This window comes from Sinocyclocheilus rhinocerous, unplaced genomic scaffold (assembly GCF_001515625.1).
Source record: "Sinocyclocheilus rhinocerous isolate Xijiao unplaced genomic scaffold, SAMN03320098_v1.1 scaffold299, whole genome shotgun sequence".
In the NCBI taxonomy this organism is placed as follows: Eukaryota; Metazoa; Chordata; class Actinopteri; order Cypriniformes; family Cyprinidae; genus Sinocyclocheilus; species Sinocyclocheilus rhinocerous.
This window is the reverse complement of record NW_015652998.1, coordinates 2,454,885-2,469,504: the sequence shown is the minus strand read 5'-3', so window position 1 is coordinate 2,469,504 and position 14,620 is coordinate 2,454,885. Positions and strand designations below refer to the sequence as shown.

The window sequence follows — 14,620 nt, the reverse complement described above, 5'->3', positions numbered from 1 at the left end:
GTGAATGGGAATCACGGCTTTGAGATAAAAAAAAAACATACACAAACAAAACCAAATTAAACCCTGCGGCTCGTGACGATACATTGATGTGTAAAGATACGAAACGATCGGTCTGTGCAAGAAACTGAACAGTATTTATAACGTTTTTTACCTCTGATTCACCGCAATGTCCAAACTGTTCGAACTGTACTGAGCGGTGACGCGTCGTCCTGAGCGCATTCTCAACAGCAGGCACGTGAGGCGTCTTCTTTTTCTAAGAAGAAGAAGAAGACGCCTCACGCGCCTGCTGTTGAGAACGCACTCAGGAGGATGCGCCGCCGCTCAGGACAGTTTGGACATTGCGATGAATCAGGTAAAAAACAATATAAATACTGTTCAGTTTCTTGCACAGACCGATCGTTTCGTGTCTTTACACATCAATGTATCGTCACGAGCTGCAGGGTTTAATTTGGTTTTGTTTGTGTATGTTTTTTTTTTACTCTCAAAGTCATGATTCCCATTCACTTCCATTATAAGACTGACAGACTGCAACGGTTTTTGTTCAAAATCTTCGTTTGTGTTCTACTGAAGAAACAAAGTCACCTACATCTTGGATGCCCTTGGGGGTAAGCAAATAAACATCAAATTTTCATTTTTGGGTGAACTATCCCTTTAAGTCCCTGATTCCCTTATTCCTTATGCTGTTTTTGTCTTAACATTTTTTGTTCTATTTAGCATATTAATTTGAGGTTAATTAACACTTTATGTAGAGCTAAGTTAACATTTTTTAGACAGTGGGTAGACTTTTGGGACTCCTTAGAAGATATAGTTTTCCTCCAAGTTGCTAGAAAAGAATGCAAGTATGATGCCTTAAGTCCACATTTTAAGAACATGGAATCACATTGACACCATTTATTATGTTTGACCCTTCTTGCGTATTTGAGCTCCTCTGAGTCTCCCCTCTTTTAAAAAATTCCTAGAATCGCCACTGGCATCCATTCGCTCACTCACCTTGTGTGGAGGACATTATCCATTTTAAAGCAGCACTGGGGTTACCCACAGGGCATGGGGGCAGGGAAAGAGTGAAGCAGAATGATTGTGTCCTCTCCTTCAACTTCTGCCCTCATCAGCTTCCATCCTATAAACTCTCCCAGCTCAGACAGAAGCTGCAGTGGATGTGACAGCTCAATGCCTGTGTGGTCAGACGGGGTCAGTAGGAGCAGGGGGATGATGTGCTTGAGAGGCCATATGAGGGAGAGAAAGGAGCTTTATTACAGTACAAGGGCAAATTAGAGTGCAGCTCAGTTTGACTGTTGTGGTGTGTGTGTGGGAGATTATATTCACCATAAGTGTTACATGTCCTCAGTTTATCTTACCTGAACTGTAATTATGTTTGCTCAATATACATTAGTTCAGGGGTTTTTGAACTTTTTAATGTTTGGACCACCAAATATGATGATCTCCTAGCCTTTTCCAAGTCAGCAATACAGTATATATTTATGGGTATGAAGATCTGTTTATATGGTGGTAGTGGTGGGGGGGGGTGTAAAATTTTGCAAGAGAATTACATTCATTTCAATAGGAATCCATGCGATTGGGAGTTTCGCACGAGGGTGAAAAAATTCACTGTGCAGATTTTGCTCATGTTCAATTTGGTCACACGAATTTGCCTCACTGACCGACAGAAAGCTGCTTGGTTTGAAAGTGGCTTCTGTGTGAGCAGTGCTTCATAGATCACTACACTATTGACAACGGACCGAATTTTGCCCGCAAAATTTTGGGAATGTGACTGCACCTTAATATGCTGACTTGGTGCTGAAGAAACATTATTAAAAATTATAATGTTGAAATTTTTATGGAAACCATACCAACCAACGTTTTTTTAGGATTCTTTTATGACAAGAGCAGCATTTATTTGAAATAGAAATCTTTAAAAACATTGTAGATGTCTTTGCTGTCACTTTTTATCAATTGAATGCATCCCTTTTGAATAAATGATAAAAGTATTCCATTTCTTTCAAAAGCAAAATCTTACTGACCCAAACTTTTGAACGGTAGTATGTGTGTATATATATTTTTTTTTAATTATTATTATTGTTTTTTTATCATTTCCAGACAACCTCTGGGGGCAACAAAGGGAGTGATATTGGGTCTGCAGAAAAGTTTTTCAGAAAAGTAGTGTAAAACAGTTTTAAAGCTCCCACATTAATTCACCCCCTTATTTTGATTCTGAGGGAATAATTTACTAAAAAAATTGCATATTTTATCACACAGGTCGGTTCTGAGTGTTAGGTTGTGTAGGACGCAACATCAATGTTCCACTACTGCTAAACCAGTGTGCATCTGATTAAACTGGATTGCACGTGCTTTGTGATTGAGATGCATGTTTCTGTGGCACAACTGTTCAGTAAATTCACCCTTGAGCATGTATCTTTCATTGCCCTTGTTTATCTGGGCATTTTATTTGCATTATCTTCTTCCCTTTACAAAATTTGCTCAGTCAGTTTTGTTTTATTTTGTTTTTCCAGATGTTTGACATCTGGGCATTAAAGCCAGTTGTTTTGCACTTTAGCCAGCAGGGACAGCCTGTTGACAGGTGATTCTGTCCTGCCTCAGTAGCACTGCGCTCTAGAGAGATTAGTCACCCACAATGCCCTTCACTCATATGCATCATCAGTATTGCACCCAACACTGAGGCTCTACAACATAAATCACTGTCATTTCTCTTTCTAGTCATGAATGATGTTGCTGGCCGTCTGTTATGGTCATGAGATCGGGAGGTCATTGTGCACTTAGGGGACCGATGGGCCCCTTACCCCTTACCACAGATTGAGCAGTTTGGAATAAAGGATCCATTATTCAACTCTTGACTCTGTCCTTCAATATCTCTGCGTTTCATTGTCCAAGAGAGTCTTCAAGCTACATTTTACAGCCGAGTTTAACAAATAACACTTATGCTTTCTGTCTCTAATTCCTGCTGAGGACAGAGGCTTTTGGACTAAAGTTCTTTAGAGGACACTTCAACACCTGCTGAAGTGTAACTCGCCAGTTTTTTCGTGTGAAAAGAGATGTTCTTTGAATAAATACTTCACAAGGAGTGAAATGTGCAGGATCAGCAGAATGGAAAAGAGAAGCAGCATTAAGATGAGGCAAAAGTACGAACATTACTTGTCGGTAATGTCCCAATGACTGAAGATGAGAATGTCTATTGAATTTTCTGAGTATGTGAACTTCAGTAAGACAAAGCCATTTCAGAACAATATAACAATGAGGGGGAATGCACTGAGAATGAATTGCTTTGTTTATCTTCATGCACTGCTTTCATTGTTTTAGACCCCAATTTGCAAAAAGATTTATGCAGATGCAGTTGACTACTTGAAATGGTGATCGATTCATGTATAATTTGTGAGTATGATTTGTGTAACTGGACTTTTTCTCTTTTGTCTCAGTCATTATGCTTATAGTTTTGCAAAGAGGTTCAGTCTATCCATGCAACAGTAAAATGCATCATTTCCTATCAATTGGCTACTTCAGTCAGAGAAAGTCATGTCCTTGTGATCGAGTCAGACATATTTTTATCCACATTCTGCTGTTTTCCATACCCTGTGAATCATTCTGTTCCCAGTATTGTTCATACTAGATAGGAGTATCTCGAACCAAATGAAAAATAGAGTGAAATGGAGAGTGAGGAGACTGATGAAGTGTTTCATAACATGGTTCCATCCGAGCAAAAACCTTCTTCATTCCTGTCATTCTTCTACCTGGATTTACTTAATCAAAATGGATTGTGATGGTACAGTGAATCTGTAACAGCAAAGTGTGTTTGAACTGAAGTGACATTTAAATTGAATTATTTCTTTTTTGGAGGAATTTCAGTTATTCATCATTGCTGTTAAAGTTCCCGCAGCAGTATTGGATACTGGTGTGAATTTTAACTAGTTTAACAAGTAAGACTCAATCAGCATCTCAAGAAAGACCAAGTTTCACTTGTCTACTGTCAAACCAGGCTGATAGCATGAAAAAAATATTTTTTCTTTCTATGAAAACACAACCTTTTATGTTCTCTTTTCTTTCTTCTAGTTCTGGTTTTTGTTGTTATTTTTTGCTTTTGTATAGTTTAACATTTGGATGAAATCCTCTTGTGTATTCATTCAGTAGATTTGCCCTTATTTGTATGGTGAGGAGACATTGATATCAGACTAGCATTAGCACACACTCGCTAGTTTGTTATCTCCGCCCTTTAGATTCCAGAACACACTCTGCATTCACCTCATGCTCTGTTTGATATTTGTCAGACATCAGCATCTCAATGAGAACCTGTCAGTTGAGGTCAGAGGAAGGAAAGAAGATATCCAAACTCTACGCGTGTGTGGAAGTTTTATCAATCTGTGGCTTTGTGTCAGAGAACACGAAGCACTTTTTATTATTGTTGTTTTGGCTCTTTCTAGAGACTGATACAGGACGATGGTAAAGCTGTAGAATGGCAACACATTTCATGCTAGCAATGTGATGTTTCCAAAAAGAACGAGGTAGCGTTTCTGAGGTGTCAACTGTTAAATGCTCAAGTGCGCCCCCCAGAGGTGGCTAGTAGCAGGTGGAAGTGTTCTTGGGGGGGAAATGAATCACGGTTAAAATAAAAACAGCAGGAAACTGTCAGTAGTTATACATGTCAGGATGTCAGTAGCTGGTGAGCCAATGTGTGTGTGCCTTTGTGAGAAGGAGCGGTGATGAATGCAAAACATGGAGCCACACTCCATTTCCCCTCCTGCATTACAAAAGACACCGCTGAGCTCCTCTCCCAAGGGTGAGCCACTGTAGCATGTCCAGATGTTTCTTTTTGCTCACAAGATATTCCCCATCGCTCTCGCCATCATTCATTTCATTTTATTGTCACATGCAATACCTTTAAATTTCGCTGTTTTAAATTGCTTCATGATCCAGAGATTTTTCTGGATGTGTAGGTCATGTGGAGGTGCATGTTGTATCTATATTGGTTATATCCATGTGCAAAAAAACAGCTAGACAACTAATTGGTCTTAAAGAAAGCCCTGTGTAATTACAGGGCTTTGTTGTTTCGGGTTCACTTGAATCCAATCAGACACATTTTATAGGGGGCGTTTACAAACTGTGCCGCTGTCAGCATACTAATTAAAAAGTCTAAAATATAAAAAAATACATGTGTAGGCAGGTTTAATCAACTTAGGACACTTTTGTGTCAAGTTTTTTTAATGTCTTAAAAACCTTTTACTTTTCATTATTTATTTTTCATTTTTATATATTTTTTATTCTTTTTCATTCATTTGGTTTTACTACTATTTAAAATTATTTTTATGTATAGAATTAGTTTTTCATATAATTTTTTTACTTAAGTTTATAGATTTTTTATTTTGTTTTATATCAATTTTTAATCTTTTTTTTTTTTTTTTTTTTTTAGTTTTAGTTTTAAATATGTAAAAAAAAAAATATATATATATATATATAATTAAAATAATAATTGTAAACATATGCCTTTTAATTTTTTAACATATTTATTGTGTAAAAATTATTTTAATAACGTGTACAATTTGTGTGAAAAAAAGAAAAATATCTCTTGTGAGCAGAATGTTTTTGTAGTGCTTCATTTCCAGTAATGCTGTAATTTTTACATTTTTTAATTATCTCAAAATATAATTGCAACATAATAATGCATTTGGCTCATTTAATGTTTCCCACTACAGTGTCACTGATTAAAATGTCAGAATTACAATGTATGTGTTTGCACTGTTGGACATTGTTATTGAACAAATTAAATAAACCAGTGAAAGTGTAAAAAGTGTCTTTTAAGTGAATTTATTTGGATTACAACTCCACAGGGCCAAAAGTGCCCACAATCTAGACACTACTTGACCTCACTAATCGACTATAACCATCATGACTCATCCCTAATGTCCACCTCTAAACATTCTTACACAGGAACAAGGGAAGGTCAGTGTGATCTTCAATGTGGGCACAGATGACATCACCATAGATGAGCCTGCGGTCACCGTGAACGACGGCAAGTACCACGTGGTTCGCTTTACGCGTAGTGGTGGCAACGCCACCCTCCAAGTGAACAACCAGCCCGTCATCGAGCGCTTCCCAACAGGTAGGACCCAGCAGAAGACAGGGAAAGCCATTTGGGGTGGCGGGGGGAGGGGAGGGGTAAAAATACTAGGGGCAGCTTCCCTTGGGAATGGACACATGGGGTCAGAGAGAGACACTGTATATTTCTACTCGCACATCAGAGGGACGTTGTTTGAAGCCCTCGGCCTGGATTTGAATCCATGTTGACGGCATGCCTTATTGAAGGGTACAAATTGATTTATAATTTCAAATGTGAATTATTTGGGTTTGAAGTGCGCTGTTTTTACCCTCAAACTCTTCCCAGAGAGTTTATGAGTCACCACATGCAGCGCCCAGATAACCACCACATGCACAATCTAATAACAATTGCAAATTGACACATTTCCCCCCAAGCTGCCTTGCCTAATACATTCAGCCTGAGATGGATTTGGATCCTTTACAGTTCTCAGCTTCAGCCAGCTTTGCTCTAGGCAGGCTGAGGAAGGTGTCTCTGCACCTGTGAAGATCCTCCATCCCTGAACTGCAAGCAAACTTTGAACCACAAAGCACGCTTTCTTTTTTTAGCATTAGCCAAAACGCCTCTTGCAGGTTGCTCTCTGAACCCTGGTGCTCTCGAGTTGTGGTGTGTAGTCGGCGCCGTAAACTGATATTGCACAGCCCTAAACTTTTGTAACAAGTCTTGATTGATGATCTCAACCCTGCAGTAGTCGTCCCATGAACCGTCCCCTTCCTATACAAACATCTCGCTCTGCGGTCCCTTGGCCTTGTGTGCTTTCCAATTAAACTTGAGCAAACTCTCTCTCTCCCCACTGTGTGCTTAGGGAGCTGCCTTCCTCTCATAGCTGCTGTTCCATCGGAAGACATTTTCTCCGTCTCTAATAGCAATCCTATCTTTCCCGTCCTCATTTTTCATTCGGTTTCTCAAATGTGCTGCTTCACGGCAGGTTAGTGCAATGTCAAGGAGTCCTTAGCAAAAATACAGCTCTAGCCAAATAAAGCGGCGCCTCGGCTCACCTGCTATGCTCCTTCCACCCCCATGTGTGGGGTCTTGTCTCGAAATTTCCAGAGGTTGAATGGCGCTGCGCCCCTGCTGCTCAGGCTTGAGATTTTGTCTGATTTCTGAAAGGGAAAATTGGTTTTCTACTGCTGCGACATAGGCTTCCTATCCTCCGGGTCTCCCCCTAAGCCCCCTCAGGTGGCGAGAGTCAGATGGGGCAGCCTTGCCAAAGCGCAGGGATAAAGCCCGGCTTCAAAGTCGTGACATGCTTCCTTTAAAACTGAGTTATGTGCATTTAAATGGAATGGCACGGCTTTTATGTGGCACCTGTCATCCCGGGGATTTAAAAAAATGATGATATAGGTCTTGCGTGTCATCCAATACTCACAGAGCTCACGTGTGTAAACGAACTCGGCTGTGTATCGCTTAGATTAATGGCTTCAGTTAATTCAGTTAATTAAAACTGAGGATTAGATGACCGGATATGTTCCCCGATGGCAGATTTGCTGCTCCCTGCGGACGCGGTTGCAACTGACCGCTCGCCTCGGTATTTTGCTCAACACACCATTACATTGCCCCATAAATAAGAATCTAGTGGAATCTATGAATAGCAATGCATCAGAGCAGACTTTATTGGATGGATCGGTTTGTTTTCACTCTTTTTGTCGCATAATCACGGACGAGACCTATTTCAAGTTTTCTTTGAAGGTTCAGCACAGAATTTGCCACACATGAGCTCTTTTAACAGGCTTATGGGAGTGGGAGGTTTGGCCCTCATTTAGGTTGCAGGGTGGGTAGGACGAACGGAAGGCTTGTATCACACACGGCTGTCACAGTAGGAACATGACACATGACAGTATGTGGTATGTCAACAAAAAAATGCTGTTGACAGTTGGCATACCAAGATTTTCCTTCAAGAAAGAATACTTTTAACTGCAAAAAAGAATTTCTGTAATTTTACAGTATGTGGGTCAGTGGCATGACAGTCATCTTTTTTTGCATGTTATCTTTTAATTTGTTTTTAAATTATTGGCTATTTGTACATATGATGACTTGAATACACCTCTTTTATGATTAGCGTGATTTTTAATTTATGAATTAAAATAAATTTTTTATATTTATATTTTTTGGGGTTAAAGTAAAAAATTTGGGGGTGATGCAACTACTAAAAGAAAAAATCGTAATATATTATTATTTATATTTATTGTTATTCTTAGAATATTTGTTATTTGTTGTGATTTCCACTGCTTATTAGTTATGCTTATATATATATAATATATAATTTTTTTTATATAACTCAGATATGTACATGCATTCAAGGTGTAAAGAAAAGGTCCTTGTTTTTTATGTGATGATTACGTATGTCGTTGCTTTTTACATGACGATTACACCACATTACATGTTTAGAGTTATTAAATTTAGACTTGGTGTAATATGGTATAGAATCTTGAAAATGGTTTTTTAAAGTCTTTTAAAACCATACTGTATGAAAACAACATAAACACAAAGAAGTCGGCATGTTTTAAATGAGATTTTTATCATGTCGTTGACCCATTTACTAGATTCGATGAAGGACTTACTGAAATTTTGCGGGAATGTCTCAGCCAGTGTGAAGTTGTATACGTGATGTCTGAGAGGAAATAAACATCACTGTGTGGCAATCAAAACTGACCAAACCGTGGTAAAAAGGGGTATTAGGATGACTTGTGGATTTTGACAAGACGGTGGTTGAGAGCAGAGAAGAGAAAACAGTGATGAGGAGATTGTTCTTTTGAGGGAGTCCTATTGGGCCCGAGAGCTCATTTTAGCTCTAGTGAAGGGATCTGTCAGAAAACAGGAACGGTAGACTAGATACACGCTGTCTCTTATCTGGCAGCCATGACACCGAGTCAATTACATCTTTTGTGTCTTTTTATAATTACACGTGTCCTAATTTATGCAGGTACCTCGAGATTTTGATACTAGATGCAGCACTGATTGCATTGTCCTCACTCTGATTTCTTGTAGAGACCAGAAAATGTCTTCCGGGCCAGCTTTGACACTACCATCGTATAACTGCACATTATAATATGTGACATTATCACTGATATCATTGTTGTCCTATTGATTGTATGAAATTTTCCTCAAGTATTATTCGCTAAGATGACATCACAATCAACCGGACCAAAATTAGAAGATAAACGATCACTAAATATGTCCTCAAAGCTTTCTAAACAGAATTAAACATGCTCTAATTAGTCTCAAGCTTCTAAACTGTCTAATAACTAAGAATCCACCTTAAAACCACATAACTACCAGCATAAAGCTCGTTTAGACTTCCTAACTTGCTAAACTTGATAGTCTTGTTGCCATGTTTTTAACCATGTGACGCTTGAACTTCCAGATATTAACCTCTTATCTGTCTCTCTAAATTCTTTGAAGGGAACATTGATAATGAACGGCTTGCTATAGCCAGGCAAAGAATTCCATACAGACTTGGTCGGGTAGTTGACGAGTGGCTACTCGACAAAGGTAATAAAAATGGATTAATTAAACAATGACTCATTAAGGCTCTGTAAGAGGCGCAGTTCCCTTAAAACCACAAAGCTACAAGCCATTTTGAATGAAACCTCCTAAAACCAAAGACTTTGCATTGGCATATTGTGGGCCAAAACAAACCGTGAATTGTGGCTGCCCACTCACAATGAAAATCCAATCGGTCCTCTCCATGTGGCTTGTGCTTTCCAGATCATGTCCTTCACAAAGTTAGAACTGCACCGCTTCAGAGATTAAGGTTTAATCTTAAACATAACCCTGACTAACCCTCTAACAACGCTCCATAACTGCAACAACTGTCTGTAAATAGTTTATTTTTTTGCTGTCTTATGTTTTCCTTCTGTGATCCCCTCTGACTTCGCTAATTTTGAAGCAAGGGTATTTAAAAACACTTTAACTATAAAATATAGATTTATATTTTCCAATCCCATGCAGTTAAAGGGACTATTGCTTTTTGTCTCCTTCTAACACTAAAATCAGAATAAAGTTTCAAAATCCCCTTTAACCCTTTGAGTGTAATGAATAAAAAACAATTATAGATTATATTATTTGGACCGTTTGCATGATAGTCTAAAACTTAACTGTGTCATAATCTTTGGACCCGTGAGACATCTGTAAATGGTATTCGACTTTCCCCAAGAAACTTTCTATGTTATTAAAGTGCATAAATAATCTCAGACACCTGCATCAGCACATTATCAAAGAATATTGGGCATTAATGCTCTACTGTATGTGTAAGTTATCAGACTTTTTGGTTGGTTGCACCTTTTTCATCTATATGCAAACTTCCTTTTCTGTTCATTCGCTGAGCTAACATCACATCTAAATGTTAAGTGTAAAACAAATACGCGTGCACTCTTTTTTTACTGAAAACTGACCTTTCTAAGTCTGCATATCTTCGTTGATTGAACTCGATAACATGCAGAGTATAACGTGATCCAAAGTTCAGTTCTACATTTGTCTAAAAGTCATTTTCAGACGTTTAGCTCTCCCTTGTGCATCCAACTAACATCCTTTATCAATATATATTTTTAAATGTATATATTTGCGATGAGCATTTCCTCATGTTCTGATTTGACTTCCACTGTTTGATATAAATAGGGCGTTAAACTAAAGCTAATTGTCTTAAACCCCCCTAAATCGAACTAACTCAGAGGGTTAAACAGTCTAAATATTAATGAAAGACATTTTCGTAACCAAATGAGAGGAAAATTGCTGTCAGCCTTTGCACATTCAGATGTGATTAACAATGTCCCTTTAACATGTGCAATTATTTATCAGTTCTAATCTATAAGTAATGATAATGACACAAAGCCCTCATACATCAAGTCTGTGTCCTGTATGAATGGTACATTTTACTGAGTGACTGGTCTTTGTGTGAGGAATTTGTCTGTGCCTCTTGCACTCTATCTCAAAGGCTCTTTGGTCTCCTCATTCTCCTAACCAGATGTTCTAACCACTGTTGCTGGGTCTCACATTTAAGACGTAAAGAAAAGATCTGTCTAACCTTAAATTAATCACAGAAAAACCTTTTTGCTTTTATGCCAGACATACGAGGAAATTAAATCTCATTGCACATTTTTAAATAGCAGGTGTAATGCACCTAAATATGAATATTCTGTTGTTATTTATACAAATGTGACCCTGTACCACAAATCATAAGTCGCTGGGGTATATTTGTAGCAATAACCAGCAATACATTGTATGGGTCAAAATTATCGTTTTTTCCTTTATGCCAAAAATCATTAGGATATTAAGTAAATATCATATTCCATAAGGATATTTTGTAAATTTCCTACCGTAAATATATCAAAACATAATTTTTGATTAGTAATATGCATTGCTAAGAACTTCATTTGGACAACTATGAAAGGCGATTTTCTCAATATTTCGATTTTTTTTTTGCACCCTCAGATTCCAGATTTTCAAATTGTTGTATCTCAGCCAAATATTATACCATACATCAATGGAAAGCTAGATCAATATGATGTATAAATCTCAATTTCACAAAATTGACCCTTGTGACTGGTTTTGTGGTCCTGGGTCACAAATGTCCCGCAGGACACAACAGGAGAAATTTTAGATACTGTCCTGGTTGCTTTATTCCAGTGACTGAATAAAAAAAGAAAATAAATCATTTTATATCATATATCATTTTTCTTTCAACACTGCTAAATCGATAAAATATATAAAAAATAAAAAAAAGTCATTATGGTCCAGTGTCATTTGGTCCCCATTCACTTTCAATGTATAGGCAAAAACAGTTCTCAAAATATAAATATTTAAATATCTTCCTAAAATATCTACTGACCAGGCTCAGCCCTGCTTAGCTTCAGTGGGGTAACCAGTCTTGGGCTACAGGGTGATATGGCAAATGGCAAATGGCTATTATTCTCATTAATCAGAATAATCTTTCCACTGTACGATAAAAGAACATGTGCAATTGGAAAGTGGCCATCTGGCTTCTACCCACTCTATTACGACATGCCTTTCCAAGATTATGGTCTTTTAATCTCCACTCTCATGTCAAACTTGGTTATTTTCAACTGTTAAAATTGAGACCCTGCTTGTGTTAAATGGCAACCCTTCATTATTAAGCATTAAGTGGCTCTCACAGAGGGGATAACAACTGTCCACTTCATAATCAACTGTGTCAGAGTACCTGTTCATCAGGATTAAATGGATGGCGGCAGTCCAGCTCTCAGAGGCCAAAGGAAATGGCACTTTGAGTTAACCATCCTTTTCCTCTCTAAGTAGTAATTCTGAAGGTTTTGTTGGCATTAAATTATATCTAAACTTTAGCCAGATTTCGTAACATTCACTGTTATAATTCAAAACCACTTGAATTAAACATGTAGCGCTGTGACTACCTGTCGCAGCTTTAAAGATTTCATAATAGTGGTTTAGATTTCTTGTTTTTTTATGATCAATTCAACCAGTGGTATATTCTAAATGAAACGACTCTGTGACAACTCAATGGAGATTCAGGGGACGAAATCCTCAATGCAGAGGCATAGTGTGTGTGTGTGTGTGTGTGTGTGTGTGTGTGTGTGCGCGCCCCTATGTATGTGTATTCGTGGGCTGGAGGAGAAACTCCTCTTGCCTCAGTGACACATTAGCATTTGAGCTGGCAGATGACACTTATTCATGTAGATTAGCATCAATGAGGCCTCTGTCTCTGAATAAAACATATCCAAAACTCTTTACATACTCATAAATATTGTTTTCCAATTTGGTCCTCCTTATTCAGTTAATTATCCACAGCTCAAGCCCTACTAGTTTAATGAGACTATAATGAGACTCAAATGACAATATACAGCCATTATTCTATAATGATAGGGGCTCTTCCATTCCTCCTCGATCTGACCCTCATAGAGGAGCCACCTAAGGTTTCAGGATTAATCTTTGGCATCATGTTTAATACAACATTTTATCCCCTGCACTAACCGGGTCAGCAACGGCAGCCATTAGAATTGGAGATTACCATCAGCAGGTTCAAATGTTAAAAGTGTTATCAGCTGATTTAGACACATCTTGCCGGTGACGCCAAAATCAGCCTGTACTGATGGTCACTTTTTGCTTCTCTGTCTCTCCTTGCTGTCACACTACTCTCTCTCTCTCTTTCTCTATATCTTGCTCTCTTTCCATCTCCTCTCTGATCCATCACAGGTCGACAGTTGACTATCTTCAACAGCCAGGCGGCCATAAAGGTGGGAGGTCAGGATAAGGGACGGCCGTTCCAGGGCCAGATCTCAGGCCTGTACTACAACGGGCTGCAAGTTCTAAAACTGGCCGCCGAGGGGGATCCGAACGTGCAGGTGACAGGAAACCTGCGTTTGGTTGGGGACGCACCCTCCGTCCTGTCCACAGAGACCACCTCGGCCACCCCTCCAGCTGCGGCGGATATGTCCACCACCATAATGGAGACCACCACCACCATGGCCACTACCACCACCCGTAGACAGCGCTCTCCTAGCCTGAAGGACAGTATTGCACAGGTAAGGATGGGACGGTGGAAGGTGTATTCATCCAGAAAGACAGGTTTCTTGTTGGCCCGTGTCTCCTGAATGAGGGATTTTGTTGCGTTTATGAAGAGTTTTGTTTTACAAGATGTCCAGTTGGTATCAGCATTAAAAGAGCTGACAGGACAGACCACCCCGGGGGTAAAAAATCTGTAATTTATTGCTTTAAAAAGAGCCGTCACTCTGCATCTGGAAGGCCCAGAAGGACAAGAATCATAATGCTCAGATTCGCATGTATCGGGATTTATCTCCCCCACATATGCTTTTCCTTTCATTCCTCCCACACATAGTATTTTACTAGTCACATTTCCTTTGAACGGTCCTGCAGTTTTCTCAAGTCATTATTTTCTAAGCCTCGAGAAACATATTCAGAGCTGTGGCAATTTTCTTGTGAAAGCAAACACTTTAAACAAAATGATTAAATTTCTATCCATATGTCAGATTTCCAGTTTGACATCATTTTTTTTACTCTGATTAAAGGACTTAGAGAAAATGTTTTTGTTTATTTTACGGTTATATGTGTCAGGAAAAATATATTTTTAATTATAGATTGTTGAAAAATGCTACATACATTTATCTTTTAGGTTTGTAATAATAGTTTGAAATTTATAAATTAAATATAAAGCACCTCAATGAAAACAATGAATTCAAAACTTTGTTATCAGTTCATAATATTTTTTTGTATTATTTTTTTTTTACTTTTTTGTTAACTAGAAAACACTATAGCATGTTCAGGACTATCACAAATCATTCTCACAATTTCAGTAGTGTAACAGTGGCATATTGCTAAACAACAAAATATTCAGTATGGCATTGTCTTACAATTGATTTCGATATTGTAATATTAGCATATTGGCTAAAACAAAAACAAAATATTCTGAATAGGATCGAATCACAATTGATTCTGAAATCTCTGATTATTTTACTGTACGATTTACTGTATATTTATCAGTGTGTATATTAGTGATCGACCGATATAGATTTT

General features: G+C 38.2%; 1 protein-coding gene across 1 annotated transcript in view; it reads left to right on the top strand.

The window, feature by feature from the left end:
- The window catches only part of LOC107715401 (neurexin-1-like), a 422,466-nt gene that overhangs the window by 385,380 nt on the left and 22,466 nt on the right, over nt 1–14,620 (top strand). Inside the window, exons 20-22 of the mRNA XM_016521533.1 lie at nt 5,932–6,103; nt 9,500–9,589; nt 13,283–13,611. Of these exons, the coding sequence (XP_016377019.1) occupies nt 5,932–6,103; nt 9,500–9,589; nt 13,283–13,611 (591 nt within the window). The remainder of the gene's footprint in view (nt 1–5,931; nt 6,104–9,499; nt 9,590–13,282; nt 13,612–14,620) is intronic.